Source organism: Argopecten irradians, chromosome 6, assembly GCF_041381155.1.
Source record: "Argopecten irradians isolate NY chromosome 6, Ai_NY, whole genome shotgun sequence".
Classification (NCBI taxonomy): Eukaryota; Metazoa; Mollusca; class Bivalvia; order Pectinida; family Pectinidae; genus Argopecten; species Argopecten irradians.
This window is the reverse complement of record NC_091139.1, coordinates 36,129,547-36,155,639: the sequence shown is the minus strand read 5'-3', so window position 1 is coordinate 36,155,639 and position 26,093 is coordinate 36,129,547. Positions and strand designations below refer to the sequence as shown.

The 26,093-nt window shown below is 34.4% G+C and overlaps 1 protein-coding gene and 1 pseudogene across 1 annotated transcript; one reads left to right on the top strand and one right to left on the bottom strand.

The window, feature by feature from the left end:
- The first annotated feature begins 97 nt into the window (after positions 1 to 97).
- On the top strand, positions 98 to 24,853 carry LOC138325753 (nucleoporin NDC1-like). Its single transcript, XM_069271624.1, has 16 exons — positions 98 to 213; positions 3,886 to 4,006; positions 4,216 to 4,317; positions 4,523 to 4,697; positions 5,096 to 5,219; positions 7,232 to 7,340; positions 11,272 to 11,317; positions 12,107 to 12,239; positions 12,658 to 12,750; positions 15,528 to 15,609; positions 16,010 to 16,165; positions 20,267 to 20,382; positions 20,703 to 20,817; positions 21,080 to 21,180; positions 23,133 to 23,284; positions 23,519 to 24,853. Exons 1-16 carry the CDS (start codon positions 181 to 183, stop codon positions 23,580 to 23,582), a joined length of 1,722 nt encoding a protein of 573 aa, XP_069127725.1. The 5' UTR covers positions 98 to 180; the 3' UTR covers positions 23,583 to 24,853.
- On the bottom strand, positions 2,030 to 3,066 carry LOC138326119 (uncharacterized protein MCAP_0864-like; annotated as a pseudogene).
- Positions 24,854 to 26,093: the final 1,240 nt, after the last annotated feature.

The following is a 26,093-nucleotide window of genomic DNA, read 5'->3' as shown; positions in this document are numbered from 1 at the left end:
GATAGAAAGATATCTTGACAAAGTTAAAACATATTTAAAATATATTTACAATTCTTCTTCTGTTGTGCAATTTTGCCTCTTTCAAATATCAAGATCTCGTTTGACCGAGAAGTACCTTACTGTCAATGGCGGCTCCTTTGAATATATTCTGTTTGCGACGTTCTAGTATTATCTGTTGACATGGAGACTTTGGATAGTTGGTATAGACGAGAGGTATATATTGTATGTTACAGATGAACTGCATTCAATGAATGATGTGGCATAAATATGATATGTCCTAACAATTTTCACTGATTTGTTGGTTTCACTTTAGCCTAGGCTAATTTCCACTGGCACTATTCCACTGTTCGAATAATTGATTTTTGATTCTAGGACCTAGCAATATACTTAAAGGTGAAGCTTGATCATTTTTGTGCCACAAAGCTGAAGCAACAATTTGATATGACCAAAAATTTCAAATCTAAATTATTTATCTTTTTCTCACCATTTTCATTAAGTTCTAAAATAATAATATGAATTCAAGGCAAAGCCTCAGAAGAGCGCAGCCTCAGGTAAATTCAGGATCATAACAGCTACATGTAAACACAGGATTATAACATCATAACTAAGTAACTTGATATTGTCTACATTTTTCTACGAGATTAATACGATTTAATACGACATATAATGGATGCAGGCTTTAAGCCTCTATATCCATATCAATATTACATGAGTTCAATGATACAATGATTACTACTTCTAGTGTAATTATAAATGTTCTTTGTATCCATATTCTTCTAATTGCTATATGTAGAGTATACAGTATACATATAATATATACATGTAATTTAATGTTCATTTGAGTTAACAAGCATATATTAAAGTTAAAATGTTTGTTGACAGTTTCTCCAATGATTGTCTAAAAGAATTTCAAATTTCTTGACATCTGTTGCATCTATAACATGCTGGGGTAAATTGTTCCAGGTATCTACATCTCGAAAACTGAAGAAATGTTTTCGAATATCAGTGTTACATCATTTTTTGAATATTTTTAAGGAGTGTCCTATGTTTTTTCCTAATCTTCTTCAAAATTACCTCTTTTAATGGTGTCCTATCCTTTTGATCTCCTTGGTAGGGCTGCGATGTTTGTGTTTTGGAATAAACTTATTTGATTTCTCAATAATTAGATTAGTAAATTTTTTGTACACTTCAGAAATATCTCCATGGAGTATGTCTGACCAGTCCTCTGGCATATCTTCTCGCATACTGTTATCATCGCCTTTACTATATTTTAGGCGTAGCTTTTGATTTAAAGTCTTTAGAGTTTTACAGAAAAAATTGAAGACAAGTACCAAATGATCACTGCTTCCAATTGGACTTTCATAAGCAATATCTCCTATCATTTCATCTTCGTTAGTTATAACAAGATCTAAGATACTCGGTTCTGTTCCCTTCCTTTCTCTTGTATATTCTTTGACATGCTGATAGAGGTAGTTGTCTCTCAAACATTCAACAAAATTCTCTCCTTCCTTGTCGTGGTTTGACGACTAGGTATTCCAATTAATTTTTGGCATGTTGATATCGCCAACTAATAACAGATGACTATACTCTGGGTCAGATGATACAGATGTAATGAGATTGTTTAGCTCCTCTACGTTTTCAGGACTCGAATTCGGACTTTTATACAGACATCCTATCAGTAAGCAGTTTTTATCAGGAATATTGATTTTCACCCATACGCTTTCCTTGAATGTATTTCCCATGTTTACTTCTACTCCTTTCAGTGTTTCCTTTGTATATATACCAACCCCTCTATGACAATGTAATGCATTTTCATTCATAAATAAGTCATACCCTGGGATATGAAATTCTGTTTTGTTAGGTAGATATCTGCAGTTTTTTGGATGCATCTCTGTAACTCCTATTATGTCAGATTCGATTCCAAATTGCCTAAGCTTTAATTCCTCAAATTTATTAGGTAGACTATCAGCATTTGTATAGAATACTTTTAAGCGGTCCTGAGAGTTTGTGTTGTATTTTTTGCCTGATTTTAGTATCCTTTCTTTATTTGCCGGACGATTTTTCTGTCCCAAGGTGGGCCCCTTACTCGAAATACATATTTCCCCGACTGAGATTTTTCTGTGTTCATGGGATTTGCATCGTCTCTTAGTTTTGCTTCATTTTCCCTTTCAGTTTTCGTTAGGTCGTTGCTGATCCTAACTGATTTGTAATCCTTAATTGTTTACAGCTCCCTTATGTTTTATTTAAAGAAGAGCTTTTTATCCTCTGTTGATCCAAATGAAACCAATATTGGCCTTGGTTTTACATCTTCATTTTCTTTGGCATCGCTTTCAGGCTTCTTAATTTTCCCTAGACGTACCACTTTAGTGATACTGTCAAGCAGTTCCTTGTTAAGTTTACAAGCTGACAAGATATCCCGTATCGTTTTCTCATCCTTTCTTTTTCTCTCGCTTCCCTCATTGCTTGTTTGTTCTTCAATTCCAAAACAGATGATGTTATTTTCCCTTTTCTTTCTATCTTCTAGTTCTGATAGAACTTCTTGGGTGTTGGTGGTGGTTTTGGGGCTTCTGTCGATAGAGACTGTGTTTCTCTATTTACTTCAGTTGCCATTTCCTCCTTTATAATGTCCCTCACTTTGTTTTCATCGCATTTGTTCTTGAGTTCAGATTCAATTTGCGTGATCCTTGTTTCAAACTCGTTCATTATTTCCTTGCATTTCTGCTCAATCATTTTTTCATTGTTAATATTCTTTTCTATATGGACTCTGCATGGAGCGCAGAACCACATAGCATTCGACTTTGAGAGTACAGCGTACTCATTGTCTCCCTTGTCCAAGCATTTAGTGCAGAAATGGCCTTCGCAGCGCTGACATTCTAATAGTTTAGAGTCCTTATCTGTGTACAGTTTGTTGCAAACTGAACAAGTCCATGGCTCTTCTGTCCATGGAGCAGTGAGCGATCCTCCAGTTGATATAGATTTTTCCTTTGCTCCCTTTGACGTTCGATTACTCTTCCGCAAGCCGCAGTCCGCGACGTCTGATTTGTTTACATCTGGTCCAGTAGGCATGATCGCGAATTTTGGATGATTCACGTTCTAGATCGCTATTTTGTTTTATGTGGGACTAGAAAATGGTTCTAGTAACCTATTCAACAAACAAATATCATAAAACTTATGCAATTATAATTATAATGGTTTAGAAGTGAAAAATACCCTCGCTCACTCGGAGCGATAAACAATAGCGACCGTCGCCATTGACACCGGAAGTGAGATTAACAATGAAATATATTTTATTGACAATCAGAATCTATAAAACTGAATCTACACAGCCTGAGAGTGACTTTTTTCTTAAAAAATCTCAGTATGACCTTAATGGTCATTGAGTTATAAGTGTCAACCCTAATAATGTTGATATTTCTTTTATTTCAGTTTCTTCCATATTAAAAAAATTAACGATTATAATTAACTCTTATATGTAATTTTGTGTGTTTGTATAATTTACTTTGTCAGTTTGTTTACGTCTTTGAACAGTCATGCTAAACTTCAGATAGGTTTAAGAAGCAAAGGAAAACCAAGATCTGCAGTCAATATTAACCAGCTACTCAACAAGGGTTTGATATTACAACATGGGGAGGTCTACCGGTACATGATATACACTTGCCACCAATATTTACAGCATTAGAATCGTTGCTTAAATTGGAAACTGAACCATAATAATTTTTGTCTAGTATGTGACATACATCTGATTCTAAGTTTCAAAAAAGAGGGAGGTAATCTAGTATATGTATTAAGATTTCTGCAGAGAAAAATAAAGAGCTCAAAAGATGAGATACATGAATGATTTTCCACCTTCTGGGCATAAAAATGATACATTATTGTTTCCTTCAGGTATACAGTTGGCGAACAGGAGCTGCTGTAGGATGGACCCTACTGTTACAACCCTGTGTGCTGGCCATGTACCTCATCTTCTGTACACTGGACATAAGTCATCCTCTCTCATGGATTGCAGGTTTGAATTCTATGTACATGGTTCTGAGATTTGCTCAAATAAATCAATTTTCTGTTTGATTCTAAACAGTGGATTGAAGACATAATTTTTTACTAGCCTCTCTAGTTTAAAGGATCAGCTTCTAATTAATTTCTCTTCTTTACTTATAAATGTGACCTGTTCCCATGTAAATCATCCAATCACACATCTGTGTATTTCATTGTTTACAGGTTCCTTATCCATGATGTTTTCCACCCAGTACATGTTCATGGTAGTGGTGCTTACACTTGTGTCCGGAGTGCTGGGTGTTCTGATGTCATCCTCATACACAGGTAAATTGCCATACACACCAGTATGTTCCGAGTCTTGTTGTAGTCTGTTCAGATTTTATATGGAGATGCCAGATGGGCACATTTAAGACATTTCCTGTTTGTTAATATTACTCTCGAATTTCAGTGTTATTTTTCATACAAAAAAAAAAAGAAAAAATAAATGAAAAGAAAAAAGAAAGAATGAAGAAAACACGTTTTATTTTAGTGGTTCCTGACATTCCTTTGACACGTCTGCATGGCCTTGTCCAGTTACTACTGCCTGCCCGACTATTGCGCTGTCTGATGTACCTGGTGTCCGGGGCAGTGACTGCCTGGGTGTGTACCTCCTGTATTGGTGATCGCTACTCTTCACTCATCATAAAATCAGACAGTAATGATAGGTAAGTAATGCCTTCTACCACATTGAACAAGACTATCACCTGTTTGCTAGATCTTTCACACTCTTCTAGAAGAGACAGGAGAAGGGAAAGATGTCCCACACAAGACTTGCCAAATGTTTGACAGTTTAGGAATATTTTCCCAAGATTTGAGATATTCTGTCTAACACTAAATGTGGGATTGATTATGGTAGTTCATATATGTATATAGTTTACAGTTGTTTCATGACAAATGTCATCCAGCTAACTGTGAGAATTGGTTTTCTTGTTTGTTGTGGTACCAACCATGTGAACTGACTTCCTCAGGCTGATTAATTTGATATTGATATGAAAGCAAATAAGTGACAGATTCAACCTCAATTTAAAACCAAATAGATCGTTATGTTCATGGTGTGTTTCAGAGATGTGTATTACCTGAATGAGTATCACCTGTTCCTTGTTGTGTACGGTATGTACAGTGGAGTGATGTACAACATCACCATGTACATACATCAGAACAACCTCATACAGTTCCCAGTCTTGGAGGTATGTACATACATCAGAACAACCTCATACAGTTCCCAGTCTTAGAGGAATGTACACACATCAGTACAACTTCATACAATTCCCTGTCTTAGAGGTATGTACATACATCAGAACAACCTCATACAGTTCCCAGTCTTAGAGGAATGTACACACATCAGTACAACTTCATACAATTCCCTGTCTTAGAGGTATGTACATACATCAGAACAACCTCATATAGTTCCCTGTCTTAGAGTTCGAGGTATATACATACATCAGAACAACCTCATACAGTTCCCTGTCTTAGAGGTATGTACATACATCAGAACAACCTCATACAGTTCCCTGTCTTAGAGATATGTACATACATCAGAACAACCTCATACAGTTCCCTGTCTTAGAGGTATGTACGTACATCAGAACAACCTCATATAGTTCCCTGTGTTAGAGGTATGTACATACATCAGAACAACCTCATACAGTTCCCAGTCTTAGAGGAATGTACATACATCAGTACAACTTCATACAGTTCCCTGTCTTAGAGGTATGTACATACATTAGAACAACCTCATACAATTCCCAGTCTTAGAGGAATGTACATACATCAGTACAACTTCATACAGTTCCCAGTCTTAGAGGTATGTACATACATCAGAACAACCTCATACAGTTCCCAGTCTTAGAGGTATGTACATACATCAGAACAACCTCATACAGTTCCCAGTCTTAGAGGAATGTACATACATAAGAACAACCTCATACATTTCCCAGTCTTAGAGGAATGTACATACATCAGAACAACCTCATACAGTTCCCAGTCTTAGAGGTATGTACATACATCAAAACAACCTCATACAGTTCCCAGTCTTAGAGGAATGTACATACATCAGAACAACCTCATACAGTACCCAGTCTTAGAGGTATGTACATACATCAGAACAACCTCATACAGTTCCCAGTCTTGAGGAATGTACATACATCAGAACAACCTCATACAGTACCCAGTCTTAGAGGTATGTACATACATCAGAACAACCTCATACAGTTCCCAGTCTTAGAGGTATACAGTACATACATCAAAACAACCTCATACAGTTCCCAGTCTTAGAGGTATGTACATACATCAAAACAACCTCATACAGTTCCCAGTCTTAGAGGTATGTACATACATCAAAACAACCTCATACAGTTCCCAGTCTTAAAGGTATGTACATACATCAGAACAACCTCATACAGTTCCCAGTCTTAGAGGTATGTACATACATCAGAACAACCTCATACAGTTCCCAGTCTTAGAGGTATACAGTACATACATCAGAACAACCTCATACAGTTCCCAGTCTTAGAGGAATGTACATACATCAGAACAACCTCATACAGTACCCAGTATTAGAGGTATGTACATACATCAGAACAACCTCATACACTTCCCAGTCTTAGAGGTATGTACATACATCAGAACAACCTCATACAGTTCCCAGTCTTAGAGGTATACAGTACATACATCAGAACAACCTCATACAGTTCCCAGTCTTAGAGGTATGTACAGCTGCTTCATTTGTATTTATTTATATCTAGTTAAAAGGATTTTCTCTAATGATAATGTTGCCTTATTTGGTGTTCATTACACAGACTAGTAAGGTGTCTGCATGGCAAATACAACATTTTCTTATTTAGATAATGAACAGAAAATAAATAGAGGTGATTTTCAAAAAATTGATTTCGCCTTCATTTAAACATTTTTACACATCTCTATATCTAAAACACATTTCATAGAACGACTGTAGTTTCTTCAAATGCCTATAGTACGACCTGATAGTCCAAAAGGTAAAAAAAAATATCTGCTTTGAGCAGGTTGGGCTAGTTCTCATCATGGGGTACATCTTTTCTTCAGACATATACAAATGATGGTATCTGGATTAATATCATTTTAGTAATACAGGACTACATTGTCAAATTGAAGTAGAATTTAACCTTAGAAGAGCTGCCATGTTTCAAATACATATTAAATAAAAATTTGAATTTCTTTGCAGCAAGCCAAGTTTTTCCAAGTGAGAAGTAGACTCTACAATGAATTTTTAAAGTCCCTCTCCTATTCCTTGTGGCATACAGCTTATTTCTACCCATTCTACTGGATGTTTGGTAAGAAAAAAACACAATCTGATTTAGTGTATTATATCTGTAATGCTGCTTTAACATTTTTAAGGTAGGTCCATACTTTTGAAAATCGCGCCAATTCATTTGACGCTATACCGGAAGTTGCGGAGGTTGTTTTGAATTCCAGAATGGTTTCCGATACGCCACGACATCACACTTGGATATTTTTTCAATAGGTGAAAATTGTCTACATATAATATTGAATGTTTAAAATCATTAAATAAATCAAATAAAAGCAGTGAAGTGAAAATTATATGCTATCTCTGAGGTTTTTGCGGTCCCTGTCGTAAATGGGAATGGATTTTTAAACACCGGAAGTGCCCTTCGTCGCTATAAATCATAAGACGGGACCCGGCCGGACCGAAATTCCGGAATTCTAAAAAAATCGCATACGGATTTCCTTTAAACACACAATTTGGAGAAAATCATAAAAACAAACAGACATAAACCAGATATAATATCACAAAAATGTATGAACTGATGTGGAATGTTTTTTTGCGGCATGATTTTCAAAAAATAGTCAAATATAACCCATCTTAGCACTAGATGAAATGGGGGTAGGGTTGCGAGTTACAATCTTCAAGCTTACAAAATTGTGAAATTTTGACCTGTGTTTTTATATGATATTTGAAAAACATATTACCTTGGGCATATCGTATACAAATATTGTGAAATTGACATGGGTTTTCATTTCCTTTTTGGCCTATTCATTGATTTTTTACGGGCGAAAATATGGCAAAACATGGTAATTACGTATAGAAACGGTCCTGGGAAATAACAAAAATTAGTTAGCATTTGTAAAAATAAAATAGTTTTGTATATTGTTCTATCGTAAGAAATTTACGACAAAAAATCAACAGCATCGAGACTACATTCACCCTAATATTACAGAAAACATAATTTTATGAATTTTTCTATTTTCGGTCAGCAAATTTGCATGGATGGTATATTTCAAGCTCAAATATCTCAAAAAGTAGTTCGAGAACACCCATTTATCTTTACAGATTTGAAATCTACATGAAAAATGCAAGAAAATAAGACCTGTTAGAAAAAAATGACATGGGTTTTACCAAAAGTATGGAGCTACCTTAAGTCACCTGAGACGAATGTGACCTATTCTAATCGCCTTTTGTATGCTGAAGTAATTTCAATGAAATTTCAATAACTAAACAGGATTGAATTTGTGTCTACAATTCTGAACCTAAGTAATAAACAAATTTATGTACATTTGCCAGGCAAAATGAACTTACGATCGTGATTAAACTTCAAAGTGCCGATCAACTAGTAGTGTTGTTTTTACACATGTGTATGAATTCGAAAATGGCGGCAGGTGATGAAGCCATGCGTTCACTGGACCTAAATGCGTTTTGAGAATTCTCCCTGTATTGTTGATCTATACGGCGAATAGCTTGATAACAATTCAGAAATCAATGCATATTCAAGTAGCAATGAAACAACGTAGCAAGTACAGAGGACTCCACATAATCGAATAACGGTTATTCGAATATTTCGGTTATTTGCATAAAATTCTGCGGTCCCGATTTTTTCCTTCTTTATCTTTGTTTTTCAACTCCGTGTATTTGCATAGACTTTTACATGACCTCCGGTGATTTGAATAAAATATTTGGGAAATTCTAAAAATAAAATCGAATATTTTTCAATTTTGTAATATATTTTTAACGAAATTCGCCGATATATGTTTCAAGATACTTCGCTTTCACTAGAAATCATCCAGGTAACAGATTAACGATATAGTATGGCTTGTTATTTTATGCATGAATCTGCAAAGGTATTCGACGCTGTTACGATTTACATCAGCAGTTGATCATAACTTTAGTATATTCACTGACTCAAACATCTAATTAAAGCATTTGCACTTTCAAATATGTTTATTTATTAACGTAACATACCTTAGTTCGCGATTGGTTGGAAAAACCATGCTTCCTTACAACAATCGCCATTCATGAGTAGTCTCGTTCAACCAGAGTTTTGTTGACTACGACAGACATGTTCGTAACAAGGGTCTCGTTGAACGAGACATAAAAGCATGCAAAGTCGGCGTGCAATGACTACCGCAAGTTTCGTACAGTATGAAAAAAAGATACTTGCTACGTTAATTGTTTCATTGCTACTTGAATATGCATTAATTTCTGAAATGTTATCAAGCTATTCGCCGCATAGATCAACAATACAGGGAGAATTCTCAAAAGACATTTAGGTCGAGTGAACGCATGGCTTCATCACATGCCGCCATTTTCGAATTCATATGCACATGTGTAAAAGCAACACTACTAGTTGATCGGCACTTTTAAGTTTAATCATGATCGTAAGTTCATTTTGCCAGGCAAATGTACGTAAATTTGTTTATTATTTAGGTTTAGAATTGTAGACACAAATTCAATCCTGTTTAGTAGAATCTAATTGCATTTGATATCGATCGTTTAGCTGTTTCTCAAATATTCACGTGTCAATCCAACGTAAACAAGAATCTAATATTGGAATATTTTTTGTTATTAAACAATTGAAATCGATTTACTACTTCGAAAGTAATTACTTGTTGTTCGTTTTCAGTGTAAATAATTTACATATTTATCAAATTTGTCTGTTCACATACATATGTGTGAGGTCAAACGAAGGTGCAAATGTCCAGGGGGCTATGGAAGGGGCCAAAAGGGGTAAAATTGACTAAAATTTCAAAAATCTTCTTCTCTTCTCAAGAATCAAATACTATTCATAGATAGAAAGGTATTAAGGTCTTTTACAAAAATTGTGAATTATATGACCCTTGGGTCTGTAGTTTCCCTCTGGGGAAGGGGTTAAATTTACTATAATTCATTTAATGGGAAAACACATTTTTGAGCATCAATTGGTCATTTGTAATAGGAAATGAGACAAGTGTTGTCAGAATTATGCCTATGAGATGGCAATTGAATCCTATTAACAAATTCTCCACGACTGACCCCAGGGGTCTTAGGGGCAGGGTCGAAAGTGGTCAAATATGTTAAAACTTAAAAAATCTTCTTCCGAAATTCTGGAAATGGTAGAATTAAATCCTTTTCATAAATGGAAAGGTCTTAGGTCCGTTGAAAATTGTGAATTATATGACCCTGGGGTCTCATGTTTCCCCCTGGGGAGGAGGTCAAGTTTACTATAGTTTATACAGTATAGGGAAAGCACATTTATGAGTATTTTTTGCTAAATTTTCATAGGTAATGAGTCAAACTTGGTTAGAATTATTAGTCTAAGATAGCATTTTAACATCATACCATATTGGTCCTGGCTGACCCCCTGGGGGCTGAGGGGTGGGGCCAAATAGGCTAAAACTTCAAAAATCTTCTTCTAAAATTCTGGAAAATGGTAGAATCAAATACTCTTTATAGATGGAAATGTCTTTAGGTGTTTATAATATGACCCTTGGGTCTCACGTTACCTCCTGGGGAGGGGGTCAAGTTTTCTTTAAATTATGTAGGAAAAACTCATTTATGAACATTATTATCTCAATTTTCATAGGAAATGAGTCAAACTTGATTAGAGTTATTAGCCTGAGATATAGCAGTTTAACATCCATATTGGTCCTTGCTGACCCCCAGGGGGACCAGAGGGGCAGGACCAAACAGGGTCAAAATGACTAAAATTTCAAAAAAATTCTGGGTTTACAGGATGGAAGCAATTACTCTTCATAGATTAAAAAGTCAAATTTGTAAATCACTGGCGGACATCAAGGGCAAGTTTATAGTGTTTATATGTCTTTGTTTCATTCTATATCTGAACTCTGAACTGGTGACAGTTAAGGCCTATGGGCCTCTTGTTATATTATCATGTTTCTTTATTTAATTCTGTAAGTGATAGTTATAAGTATACAAAATGTAATTGAAATGCTCTCATATTTGAATACATAATGTTTTGTTGATTTCAGGTCACATCCCAAAAGACTTTGTTTTACATCATACTACTGCTTTAAGGTAAGCAGAAATTGAAATATTTAAGAGTCCATGAATTCAGTTTATATTTATGCAAACCAAATGCAGTGTACTCATGAATTTTCTAAGTACCTAAAATTCCTAAATATACCTAATTTGGGGTTCAGACAAGTTTACTTAGAAGAATATCAGCATGCTTATTACATCAGTCCCATTGACCATTAAGAGGTCAAAGAGAGCAACTGTATTTTCTACACGCTGTCAAATTATCTTTTTCAACATGCAAGTCCTTTAACTTTTTCAGCAATCATTTGGGCCTTGATTGTTTAATTAACAACTAATCTACCACTCGCCATTCAAAACTTGTTCCAAGATCTATATAGCTAGTTACATGCGGAATAATTGCTAGGCATTGAACATAAGTCAGTAGATTTTACACAAGAACTTTGGCTTTTCTATAATGTCTTTGCACATCCTTCACTGTTAATAATGTTAAACTCAAACAAAGCAATCTGATTGGTAGTTTCGAGATACATGCAATAGGTAAAGTACAGTTTACGGTCGATTAGTCCCACATTCTGGTGATTGTTATATCACAAAAATCATATCAAAATATTTAATTATGGTGTTATAGGGTCACTGGGGCTAACCGACAGTAAATTGTACTTTACCCATGTCGTTTTGGTGTCTTGAAATTGACGTGTTGAAATTTGATGTTCATTATCCACATAGGGAACACTATGTTCATATGGTTCGGTTAATAAAAATCAAATTTGTTTTAAATAAACCTAAGCAAGTATTATAATGAGACTTGTATTTGTTTGTTTACAGTTGTGAGACTGCCCTGAACTCTGTGTGGGGCCTCCTAGACCTGTTCCTGCTGTACCAGACTTTCCTGTGTGGTGTCTTTCTCTATCTCACATGGACCGTTAGTAGTGTACTTTATAAGATCTACAACACTGAGGTACACATCAAAATAACACTCAATGCTTTCTTAAACAGTTTTGTCTCAAACATTTGTAGAATTGTGCAATGTTTTTTGATGATAAATGATTATGTCACAACTGATTTTCATGTTTTGTCATATAGTTCAATGAAGTTTGATATTAAATATTTTGTCGGTATCCATGACTGATTTTGCTTCGCTTACTTATTGATGATTGCTTTATTGAAGCAAAAACTATCCAATGATGATATTGTTTGTTTATGCCATTTCTCTAATATGAGAAGTGATTGCACTCTCAATCTGTTTACAAGTTAACATTTTATACTACTAAAAACTAAAGTTGTGCCGTGGGGAAAAAGGTATCGGGGATTTTGTTAGCTGTGATGTTTATACTAATTCATCATACATGAAAAGCCATGAACTTTCTGTTTTGTAGCATTATGCTTTTCCTGTAGAGGATGTCTTTGATGATCAGAAAAACAAATGTCTGGTTGATGCACTGTCCTGTAAAACGAACAGTTTATTGCAGGTAAGTCACTACATTAATACTTCAACAGATTATCTCCCCTGATCTGTGGTGATGGGCTTTGTCTTTAATAGATTATCTCCCCTGACCTGTTGTTTGGTTTCAGCTGTAACAGATTATCTCCCCATATCTGTTGTGTTGTGATTTGTCTTTAATAAATTATCTCCCCTGACCTATTGTGTTAGGGTTCATCTTTAACAGATTATCTCCCCTGACATGGTGTATTGTGTTTCATCTTCTAAAGATTATCTCCCCATTCTGTTGTGTTGGGCTTTGATTATCTCCCCTGACCGTTTGTTTTGGGCTTTGTATTTAACAGATTATCTCCCCTGATCTGTTGTGTTGGGCTTCATCTTTAACAGATTATCTCCTCTTTAATACTTGTTATCCCCGGAAGTTGGCGGGGGATATACAAATGGGGTCCGTCCGTCCGACCGTACGAATGGTTTCCGGAGCATAACTCTAAAACCAGTAGAGATATTTCCACAAAACTTCATACACACATTGGTCTTATGGTCTAGTAGTGCCTTTTGCTATTTTAAGGTTTTCACTTCTTGTACTTTTTTCTGTAACCATGGAAACATTGCTGAAAATGGCAGATTTTTGTGTAAGAATCGTTTCCAGAGCACAACTCAAAAACCAGCAGAGATATTTTCATGAAACTTCATAGACACATTGTTCTTATGGTCTAGTAGTGCCTTTTGCCATTTTAAGGTTTACACTTTTTGTGCTTTTTTCTGTAACCATAGAAACATTGCTGAAAATATCATATTTTTGTAGCAGGTTCATTGACACATTCTTTTTATGGTATAGTAGTGCCTTTTGCTATTTTTATGTTTTCATTTTTTGCACTTTTTCCGTTACCATGGAGTCATTGCTGATAATATCATGGTAAATGGTAAATGTTACTTTGCAAAACTCCACCCATCTTTGTGTATATAGTCTAATATAAATGTCAAGACTGTATACCTGATTAAACAATTGCAGCCCGGCTCTACTTGAATTATACTCCATCTTTCTTTAGCTCAACTTCCTTTTTCCTGGGTTTTTTTTCCATACACATAAGTCTCCACAATCAAACTTACTTCAGCTTTGATATCTCCATTGGCAGGGGATCTGAATGACTATGTCCTTGTTGTGTTGGGCTTTATCTTGGTTATGTACAATATTTGATCTTTTTAAGCCTCTACCATGAAATAGTGAGCCTATAGTGTTACCTGTGAACGTCATGTCCTGTACCAAACATGTGTCATGATTTTTAGCCCACCATCAACAGATGGTGGGCTAATCACTTTTTGTCCGTGGTCCGTCCTTCCGTCCGTCCGTCCGTCCTTCCGTCCATTAACAATTCTTGTTACCGCTATTTTTCAGAAAGTACTGAAGGGATGTTTCTCAAATTTCATACGTAGGTTCCCCTAGGGCCCTAGTTGTGCATATTGTATTTTGGGACCAATCGGTCAACAAAATGGCCGCCAGGCAGCCATCTTGGATTTTGATAGTTAAAGTTTGTTACCGCTATTTCTCAGAATGCACTGAAGGGATCTTTCTCAAATTTCACATGTAAGTTCCCCTAGGGCCCTAGTTGTGCATATTGTATTTTGGGACCAATCGGTCAACAAAATGGCCCCCAGGCAGCCATCTTGGATTTTGACAATTGAAGTTTGTTACCGCTATTTCTCAGTAAGTACTGAAGGGATCTGTCTCAAATTGCATATTCAGGTTCCCCTAGGGGCCTAGTTGTGCATATTGCATTTTGGGACCGATCGATGAACAAGATGGCCGACAGGCTGCCATCTTGGATTTTGACAATTGAACTTTGTTACAGCTATTTCTCAGAAAGTACGAAAGGGATCTGTCTCAAATTGCATGTGCAGATTCCCCTAGGGGCCTAGTTGTGCATATTGCATTTTGTGACTGATTGAATAACAAGATGGCCGACAGGCAGCCATCTTGGATTTTGATAGTTAAAGCTTGTTACCACTATTTCTCAGAAAGTACTCAGGGATCTGTATCAAATTGCATGTGCAGATTCCCCTAGGGGTGTTGTTGTGCATATTGCATTTTCAGACCCATCGATGAACAAGATGGCCGACAAAACGCCATCTTGGATTTTGATAGTTGAAGCTTGTTACCACTATTTCTTAGAAAGTACTGAAGGGATCTGTCTCAAATTTCATGTGCAGGTTCCCCTAGGTCCCTGGTTATGCATATTGCATTTTGGTACCGATCAGTGAACAAGATGGCCGACAGGACGCCATCTTGGATTTTGACAATTGAAGTTTTTTTCCGCTATGTCTAAGAATGTACTGAAGGGATCTGTCTCAAATTGTATGTGCAGGTTCTTCTAGGGGTCTAGTTGTGCATGTTGCATTTTAGGACGGATCGGTGGACAAGATGGCTGACAGGTAGCCATCTAGGATTTTGATAATTGAAGTTTGTTACTGTTATATATCTCAGAAAGCAGTCAAAGGATCTTTCTGAAATTTCATGTGTAGTAATATGTAGTTAAAGCTTGAAAAGCAGAGAAAAGATCCCTCTTTCCTTTGTCAGACAAAGATCTTTCGTAGGTGGGCGCCAGATCCCTCTGGGATCTCTGGTTTTAATCTGCTTTGGTGTACATGCTTTCCTAATCCATCCATCTCTAAATGTTTTTACAATTTTTCAAAATTTAAGAGTTCCAGAGACCTGATTCATTTGGGTTGTATCATGCTTAGTTGAAAAGAGCAGTCAGGTTTGATAAAACTGTATTGTTTGATTTGAATTCCTTTTTCACACTACAGTGCCTGGGGTTCTATGATGTGTGCCACTTGTCCAGAAAGTCAGGTGTAAGAAGGAGTGTGGTGTTCAGTCTCAGTCAGCCAGGTAGGTTACACACAAAACACTGATACATTTGATTTATATATCGGAGAATGTAGTATCCTATTAATAACTATGAGAAAATTGGTATGAAAAGTGTAAATTTACTTTTGGAATCCTGTTCTTTCTTCAAAACAATCTTGATTTTAATACATAAGAAGAAAACACCTATGTGGATATTTTCAGATTCTCTATTTAATAGATCAGAGCTATGTCTTTTATTGAGATTATTGTCAAAAATATGTTGAAAATACATATGCATATGACAGTCTTGTACGTTAGCTAAGTTAGCAGGTAGTGGATGTGTTCAAAATGTTCTGTTACTAATTTATTGTAATTGTAACTTTAACAATTACACTTTAATGAAGATCTTTCCAGCTGCAATAATTGACAAAAAATATTTTAGGTGGTCATCCCCACAACTGGAACAAGTTATATACAGCCTGTGTAGCAGAAGTCAATGCCCTCAACCAGAAAGTACAAGAAGCCAACTGGAAGGTATTCGCTAGTGTTCCTGTGAGACAGGCCAGTGGGGATAAAAATGTACCACAAACATATACAGGTGAGGAGAAAAATGTACCTCAAACATATACAGGTGAGGACAAAAATGTACCTCAAACATATACAGGTGAGGACAAAAATGTACCTCAAACATATACAGGTGAGGACAAAAATGTACCTCAAACATATACAGGTGAGGACAAAAATGTACCTCAAACATATACAGGTGAGGACAAAAATGTACCTCAAACATATACAGGTGGGAATAAAAATATACCTCAAACATATACAGGTGGGGACAAAAATGTACCTCAAACATATACAGGTGGGGACAAAAATATACCATCTTAGAATATTTAACACATTAATCCATTATATTCAGCATATTAAGGATGTATTCTTCTGAGGTTTCAGTCCCGTTGAAGTCTCGTTTCGACAAAAAAACAAAGAAGCTATGAGATTTTCAAATACAGTTTATCAATATCTGTAGCAAGTTGCCAGTTGCAAATTTTGTCAAAAAATTTCATTTCTATTCTTAGTAGATTTTTTTATACGGGGATTCATCCTCGATACTCCAGGGGTTCCGATCACTTACGATCTCTACACCCCTGGACTATCTCATAGTAAAACTGGAGGCAACAGAATAGAACAGGTAATTTAGTCATACGATGTACATCAAAAGAGCCGTATAACGGTACACTGTTGTTGACTGTGTGGCTTTGATGTTAGGCGTCGCTCTCTCTGTAGTCTTCAAAGGAAATCTTTGCTAGCCTGTGATTGGTCAAATGTTTTCCGCTGAGCTGCCTTCAATTTCACTATGAGATAGTCCAGGGGTGTAGAGATCGTAAGTGAATGGAACCCCTGGAATATCGAGGATGACGGGGATTTCAAGAAATGGCCAATTTGGCGGCCATTTTGAAATTGTGTCTTTTGCTTTGAGTAGAGCCACAGTTTTACCATATTTTACTGAAATTGTTTTTACTTAAATCATCACTGCGCTAGCATTTTTAGCTGTATCAAGCTAATTTTTGCTGTAAATCTTTACTAGGTTCGTGTTAATTAAAAAATGAGCATTAATGCGTGAAATGATACACTTTTGTCATTTTATTCTTACATTTAATGGTATTTTGAGCACTTTTATTTTTTACTCTAAAATATTGAAAAATAACAAATATTCAAATGGGGCAAAAAAGTAAGCACACGGACCCCCCATTTTTATGCCTGATTTAGAAAGTTCCCTATTGATATGCTAAATGGTAACAAAAGTTTAATACCAGAACCTTTTCTATAAACGGTTAAATTTGGCAAAATGGCTGAAAATGGTGCATTTTGTAGCTCAAAATTAAGGGGTAGGGGTAGTATATGTTGTTGTTATGTGAAAAAAATATGAGTCTTATTAATCAAAACTAGCATATTTTTAAAGAAGACCACTGTGAAATAAATTCTACAAAGATCCGTACATATCAAACACCTCATGAGGGAATTATGGCTTTAATCTCTTGTGCATGTGGTCAAAACGGCAAAATTCCCACAAAATCCAGCATTTTGTCAACTAGGTATCTTTGAGTGACAATAGCTCAAAAACGAGCACACGGACATATGTTTTTTTCTTCCATTTTCTTTTATGGTATGTACTCCTTTTTCCAAAAATCTATATGAGAAAAAAAGTTTAATACAAGAAAATTTTGACTTCTCAGAGGAGTACATCCTTAAATATCTTGATTCTTTAAACATGTTTTTCCCCATTTAAACATATGAATACGTCTGTCTGAACTGTCCATACAATTAATATTTGGTTTAGATTATAACAAATTTGAACAGCTTTTACTGTCTTTAAAGATGGTCCATCTCCATCGGAGCATAAACAATACTCATCAGTTGAATAAAAACTGAGGGTTTTTCCGGTGAAATATCTACCCCACCCCAGGATTCCAGCTTTTTTTAGGGGGACAGAACATAGAAGCAATTTAATTTGATGTTGTACTACGGGTAGAAGCATTTTTACAACATTTGGACCACATTTATAAAATGTACAAGCTTTTGTATTTGCAAAGAAATCACAAGAAACACTGTTCTGAAATTGGATTAGACATTGATTAAAGAATTAAAGATTTGGTCACAGGAAAAAGGTACATTGTTAACATTTTTCTACAATTCATGTCATACCTACAATCGAATAATGAATAGCAGATACTTTGAAAGTTCCATTTGTCCAAAAATAAATTATTTCAATTTCTTGTTTGAAACTTGTTTGAAACCGAAAGTATGTCCTGTACATTGACATGTCGATACATTTCCACATTGAACACATCACATTGTTTAGTTCCTTTGACACACAAAAAATGACTATTCCAAACACTGTTTTATTATGTAATGACAATCTACACTTAAAATGTAATCCAAGATAGGAAGGTTATTATCGACTAGGGAAACAGACTAGTTTCATTTTCCTTGGATCATTACCATAATGGTCACGACAATTTACTTTTTTTCTGAGAAAGGGACAGAAGCAATTTAAATTGAACAGAAAATATAAAACCATGAATAGAATTTTGGAGTCATGGGGTCAGGTAGATTTTTTACTGGAAAAGCCCTGATGTTTAATCATGTATAGATGTGTCTAATTAAAACAAAAATACATATAAATATAATTTATTTTGCTTTTGGTGCATTCTCAATCAGTAGTTCATCCCATGTTGGCCATAGTGCCATGGATTTTTTTTTGGAACGTAATTAATTATTTTTGATAGTGTGAAACAGCAATCATAGATACGCTAAGCAAGCCTGAGCACTTCAAAACAATAATAAGAATCCGCGATGAAAATTAAATGCTGTTTTGTTACTTTCACACCCTAATTGAAGGTATAAAATAATAAAACACACATATATAATACTTGTCACAACGATAGGCGATGTGTACAATTACGCAATCAGTGATGTTTACCAATGTTTACTTAGAAGTATTTCGCTTTGATCTTGATTCAGATATTGTGTATTCCCGAAAATCACACACAACGCTTTCTTAATTTATTCCTCCGCAGTAGATTTTCTTAGTTTATCTATCTAGTTGAATGGTACAAAATTGATGCAATATATGATGATTAATTATGTTTGTTTTAATGATTTATATAAAAAATAAGATTTAAATGTGTTTGCAAAAGTCTTTTATTTGGTTGACGTTGCGAACTATATCTGTTTAAATTACTGTGCTCTCTTCCATATAGAGATGTGAAATCTCGAGTTGCCTCACTTTAAACGTCATTGCTATTATGCCTTTCATTGCAGGAATTAATTATTTATAGCTACCTTTTAATTATTTAACAAAGATCAATACAAACAAATACATATAGAAATCATACATATGGTGTCAATCTCTAGTCAACATAAATTCCATTTTTCTTTTTTTCTGAAAACATACCGTAGTAAACCGAACTATATCTGATGAAATTACTACGCTCTCTTCCATTTGGAGATGTGAAAGCTCAAGTTGCCTCCCTTTATTAGTAAAAGTCATTACCATATTACCGTAGTGAAAGTGCACTGCATAGCACTTGTTCTATTTGTTCAAGCCATGTTTAAACAAAGATACACAACATATTTGCAACAATGTTCCATAACATCAAAGGATTGTTGTAAAAGGTAACCAAATTATGACTTTTTATTTGACAAAAGTATCTGGCATGATTTATAAGTCAAAAGTCGGCAAAGCAAAGTGATACACATGCAAGCAGCCATGTTAGTCTTTCTAACAAGGAAATCACAATATTTCTGTTGTTATTAAATGGATATTAATTAACTCGTTTTCTTCTCTTTCAAAGAGACATTGATGAAATTGATAATTTCAGTAATCAGTATGTGTATATAGATTACTTACATGTATTAAACGAAAATGGCACTCAGATTTTTACCAGAATTATTGGTTTAATAAATCTACTTATTTCAGAAATAAAATTTTTGTATTTATATAAAAGATGTTTCAGTCATTTCAGGAAAAAAACCTTTTTAACTTATGGTGGTTGAATCAACTTTAATTATAATAAAACAATAAATATCTTTTGTTTAACTCCAAAATTCAACATTGTACATTATATAAATACAATGTTGTATTTTCATAAATAGTTACAGTGATTTGTTAGACTTGAAAAAGCAATTGTTTTTTCAGGGGAGAAAACTGCTACCACTTTGTCATATCGTGGTGCTTCAGCAGTAACCAATGGTGATGGCCCCACCCCTCCGACAGATAAACCAGTCTCTAACCTGCAGACCTTCAAAGATTTGGTGAGTAGCATCACCATGTTTCTCCTTGTCAGTAAAATGATAACAAAAAATTTAATTTCGAATATTTCCTTACTTTTCAAATAAAGTAGATGTTTATTGCACCTGTGGTCTGTTTTAAAAAACTGTGTGATATTAAGATTATTTAAAATTCATTCAAACACATTAAAGCTGAAATTAAGTTTGCTGCAACATGGCAATGATTTCAAGTGAAGTTTGCTTAAGATATTCATAATTCTACTGTACCTTTGTGGATTATTTAAGTTAATGAGGTAATGATTCTACTGTGCCTCTAGTAATGTTTCTAGATGATTATTTTTCAGACACTACAATATCTCAAGAAGAAACCAGTTTTCAGTTACTTCTTGTCTGAATTGCCAGATTCTAAAAGCAGAAAACTTTTTGCCACATGCCAAATTCAAGTTTGGGCAGTAGAAGGTATTTTTAGCATGAAACATGCTGTTATAACAAGTTGAAGATTTTGAAACCTTAAGCATGCACAATTCCCATCTTATTAAAGTCAACATTATCAGTTAAAAAAGCATTGTGCCTAACTAGTTTCAATGTTGATTCCTGAGTTAATATAGACAACAGTTATTTATTGATTTTAAGCTTTAAAAAGTCTTTAATTGATAATTTAGCCATATCTAACATAATATTAAATCAATTTTCCCCTTACACAGTTTAATTTCCATTTCAGCCTTATCTAACTTTGCCACAGCCTCATACTCAGATGATAAGTATGGAGTGGTTCAACGCTCCCTACCAGAAATTATAACTGCTGTGGTCAATTTACAGGAGGTCAGTTCTATCATTTATGCGTCTGTAGAATATTACACAGTTCTACGCCATAAACAGAGATGGCTCAGCTTTAAGATTGGTCTTCTTTAATTCTTTACTTCTTGACTATCACATTGTTGCTAGGGAAAAGGCAGCTGTTTCTTACACAGGAGGTGTGATTAGGTGACATCAGAAATACATATGATGTAGATAGTTAATGGTCAACGACTGTATCAACGTTGTCACATGCAGATAAATTTATAATGATGTCCAGATTATGCTTTTAAACAAATGTCAGAAATGTCATCCATATTTCCATGGATCTTTCAGGTAGACATAAGTATCTCAACCTTTATGAAACTCGTTTCCAAATATCCCTATACAATTAACATATCAGATTTTATTTTTGTCAGCACAAGTTTTGTGTAGAGCTGGCTATGCTTTGCTTACAATCTCTTTCCTTGTCCAATATTATTAGTTGCACAGTTTGTTACTGACTTAATACGGAAAAATATTGGGTCTAAAATAAACTTGTATAGGGCCAGGCGAAGCCGAGCCTGATACATGTTTATTTTAGACCCAAAATTTTTCCGTATTAGGTCACTAACAAACTGTGTATCGAATTTGTCGTGCCTAAGACCCTTTCAATGAAGTAACTGCCAAATGCATTACTGTATGTACTGAGTATGGAAACCAAAACGACTGAAAATTTAAACTTGAAATAATTTTCACCTCATTGAAGACTCGAATGCGTTGTCATGGTCCATTTCTGTTAAATAATCCTAAATAAGTGTTGCCTTTAGGTTTGCTTTGAAAGTGTTCATCAGCGCTATCATTCAAACATTTGGTCTCCATCTTGAGTGCCGTCATCGGGAAGCGTTACTTGACCGCCATCTTGTTGCTAATGATGTTAGGGGCAAAGAACGATAACTCTATCGTCCAAACCTGATACCATTTTCTACTAACCTGATATGACTATATCTTGGATATCATGTGACATCATTTTAACCAATAGGAATACAAGATTCTTGTCTGAGGCAGGATAACAGAAATATCTTTATATAGTATTAGTATAAAGCATCCTAGTTCCAACTAATTATCCCCCGCCCAACGAAGTTGGCGGGGGATATACAAATGGGTTCCGTCCATCCGTCCATACGAATGGTTTCCGGAGCATAACTCTAAAACTAGTAGAGATATTTCCACTAAACTTCATACACACATTGGTCTTATGGTCTAGTAGTGCCTTTTGCTATTTTTAGGTTTTCATTTTTTGCATTTTTTTCCGTAACCATGGAAACATTGCTGAAAATATCATATTTTTGTACCAGGTTCGTTTCCAGAGCATAACTCTAAAACCAGAAGAGATATTTCCACGAAACTTCATACACACATTGGTCTTATGGTCTATAAGTGCCTTTTGCTATTTTAAGGTTTTCACTTTTTGTACTTTTTTCTGTAACCATGGAAACATTGCTGAAAATGGCCGATTTTTGTGTAAGAATCGTTTCCGGAGCACAACTCTAAAACCAGCAGAGATATTTCCATGAAACTTCATAGACACATTGTTCTTATGGTCTAGTAGTGCCTTTTGCTATATGTAGGTTTTCACTTTTTGTGCTTTTTTCTGTAACCATAGAAACATTGCTGAAAATATCATATTTTTGTAGCAGGTTCATTTCCGGAGCATAACTCTAAAACCAGCAGAGATATTTCCACTTCATAGACACATTCATTTTATGGTCTAGTAGTACCTTTTGCTATTTTTAGGTTTTCATTTTTTGCACTTTTTCCTGGGTTTTTTTTCATACACATAAGTCTCCACAATCAAAGTTACTTCAGCTTTGATATCTCCATTGGCGGGGGATCTGAATGACTATGTCCTTGTTCTAATTGTCTGCAAAATATGTAAAAATGTACAATAGATTTTGATTGTATCTTAATCTGGGTTTATTATCTTTTCCTTTTCCCAGAATGTTGAAAAACATTTCAAACTGGCTACAACAACGAGTCGTCGCAACCAAAAAGACTTGGGCCACAACGACACACAGTTAGGATACCTGCTACAAACAACACTTAAAAGCTCCATGTACAAAGTTGTCAACACCTTCGGAAAACATATCTTGTAAGTACTTTTATGGTGAAGCCATACATTTCTCTAACTTAACTCTGATAGGCTTTGACCATTTTGATGCAAAATCACTTGTATTGTTATTCATAGAAGATGATGAGAAGTATGGATATTACTGAAGCAAATTTAATTTGTATGTGGTTTGATTTCACGCTATGTTGTTTACAGAACATTTAATTTGCAGATACATGTAATTATAATTTTGTTTTTATTGCATTTTGTTTTCAGGAGCCTTAATCTATCACCGGAATGTGTGAGGAAGCTGAGATTATTTATGGACTATAAGGAATGACCTGGGACTGTCAGTGAAAAAAGTGTCTCCATGGCAGTATAAAGGGGATTTTGGGAATGATGATAAGAATAACTGTGAAGAGAGAATGTGATTAAATCATCAGTGGATGTACATGTTGTAAACCGATGTATTTTTATCGGCTATAAATTTCACATATAACATAGGCTGCTGAATTCTGTAAAATCATGTTTACGAGACTTTTTCAAATGTACTAGGTACAACAGGTCTTTGCATGGTTTATGGCATCCTTGATACTCCAGGGTTACTATCACTGTCATGATATTCAGCCCTGAATTATGTGATAGTAAAACTGCTTGTATTTCAGGAGAGAGAAAAATGAGGATTACAGATTGTGAAGTCTAAATTCAAAGCCAAACAGTTGTCTTTATTCAATTCATTTTTGATGTACATCAAAGGAAAAACTCATCTGTTGTCGCACATAGAGCCTTCAATTTTGCCATGACATTGTCCAGAGGTGTATACTACAACAGTGACAGTAACTCCTGGAACATCAAGATTTGATTCTAGTGCTAATTAACTATTTGTGAACATAGTCCAGGGGTGGATATCATGACAGTGAAAGTAACTCCTGCAACATCGAGGATTGGATTCTGGGTGCTTTAATTACCATTTGGTGAAAATGTCAGTGATACAACTGAAACATAAATAACTGTGCCAGTGTCAGTTGGTTTACAGTATGAAGTGAAGTATGTGTGTTGATACCTGTGTGTGGTATTTATAAGTGTTGATTTATATGATAGTGCTATGATCAAGTGTTAAGTGGTATTGAGAACATTGAAAATTCTACCCGAATGTGATAAAAAGTGAACAGAACATTTAAAGTGGACATGCTTGTGATAAAAAGTGCTAGATGCTGCATCATATTTACTTGAAATTACATGGACATGACAGATCACTCTCAAATATAAATCTTAGAAGATAAAATATCTCCAGACATAATTATATTGATGTGCCTGGTAATAGGGTGAATGAATGATAACAGCATAAAAAGTTAAAAACCGTGTGAAATATTTCTGTTCAAGGGAAAGGAATGACAAGTGTTTGTAAAAAAAAAGTGGTCTGTGTTTTCGTTTCTTAGTTAATGCAGAATATTTGGTAACAGTCATGCTTTGTAATATTGGTATGTGTTTAAAAATAAATGTGTAATATTATGTTATTTGGCAAAAACACAATGTAGTATACATATATTTGGGACATGATCTCAAAGATATATGTGTATGAAATGCCAAAATAAATTCAACTTAAATACATCTCTTCACTTGATTCCTTGTTTTGCATCAAAAACATCTCTCGTTCTGATTCTATGTTTTTGGTATCCTATAAAATTGATATTCATGCCATACCCTCATGATAGTTTTTATACAGGTCCATAGTTTTGTTCATTGTTTTGAATTAAAAACTATGTTAATTGATTGAGGACATATAAATAAATACTTTTGTAACAAGTTGTTGTGAGATACCTAACTCAGTATAGCTAGATATAAGAAAGTTGTTATAATGAGATAATTAAGTTGCTATAACAAGATATAAGAAAGTTGTTATAATGAGATAATTAAGTTGCTATAACAAGATATAAGAAAGTTGTTATAATGAGATAATTAAGTTGCTATAACAAGATATAAGAAAGTTGTTATAATGAGATAATTAAGTTGCTATAACAAGATATAAGAAAGTTGTTATAATGAGATAATTAAGTTGCTATAACAAGATATAAGAAAGTTGTTATAATGAGATAATTAAGTTGCTATAACAAGATATAAGAAAGTTGTTATAATGAGATAATTAAGTTGCTATAACAAGATATAAGAAAGTTGTTATATAATGAGATAATTAAGTTGTATAACAAGATATAAGAAAGTTGTTATAATGAGATAATTAAGTTGCTATAACAAGATATAAGAAAGTTGTTATAATGAGATAATTAAGTTGCTATAACAAGATATAAGAAAGTTGTTATAATGAGATAATTAAGTTGCTATAACAAGATATAAGAAAGTTGAGTAATTAAGTGCTATAACAAGATAAAGAAGTTGTTATAATGAATAATAAGTTGCTATAACAAGATATAAGAAAGTTGTTATAATGAGATAATTAAGTTGCTATAACAAGATATAAGAAAGTTGTTATAATGAGATAATTAAGTTGCTATAACAAGATATAAGAAAGTTGTTATAATGAGATAATTAAGTTGCTATAACAAGATATAAGAAAGTTGTTATAATGAGGTAATTAAGTTGCTATAACAAGATATAAGAAAGTTGTTATAATGAGGTAATTAAGTTGCTATAACAAGATATAAGAAAGTTGTTATATAGAAATTAGTTGCTATACAAGATATAGAAGTGTTAAATGAGTAATTAAGTGATAACAAGATATAAGATTAAATGAGTAATTAAGTTGCTATAACAAGATATAAGAAAGTTGTTATAATGAGATAATTAAGTTGCTATAACAAGATATAAGAAAGTTGTTATAATGAGATAATTAAGT

Bases quoted from the DNA above. Each gene is read 5' to 3' on its own strand.
- LOC138325753 (XM_069271624.1), top strand. From the start codon at position 181: ATGGAGACTTTGGATAGTTGGTATAGACGAGAG. The intron at 4,318-4,522 runs GTAAATTGCCAT...GTTTTATTTTAG, and splicing joins GATGTCATCCTCATACACAG to TGGTTCCTGACATTCCTTTG. The intron at 4,698-5,095 runs GTAAGTAATGCC...GGTGTGTTTCAG, and splicing joins AAATCAGACAGTAATGATAG to AGATGTGTATTACCTGAATG.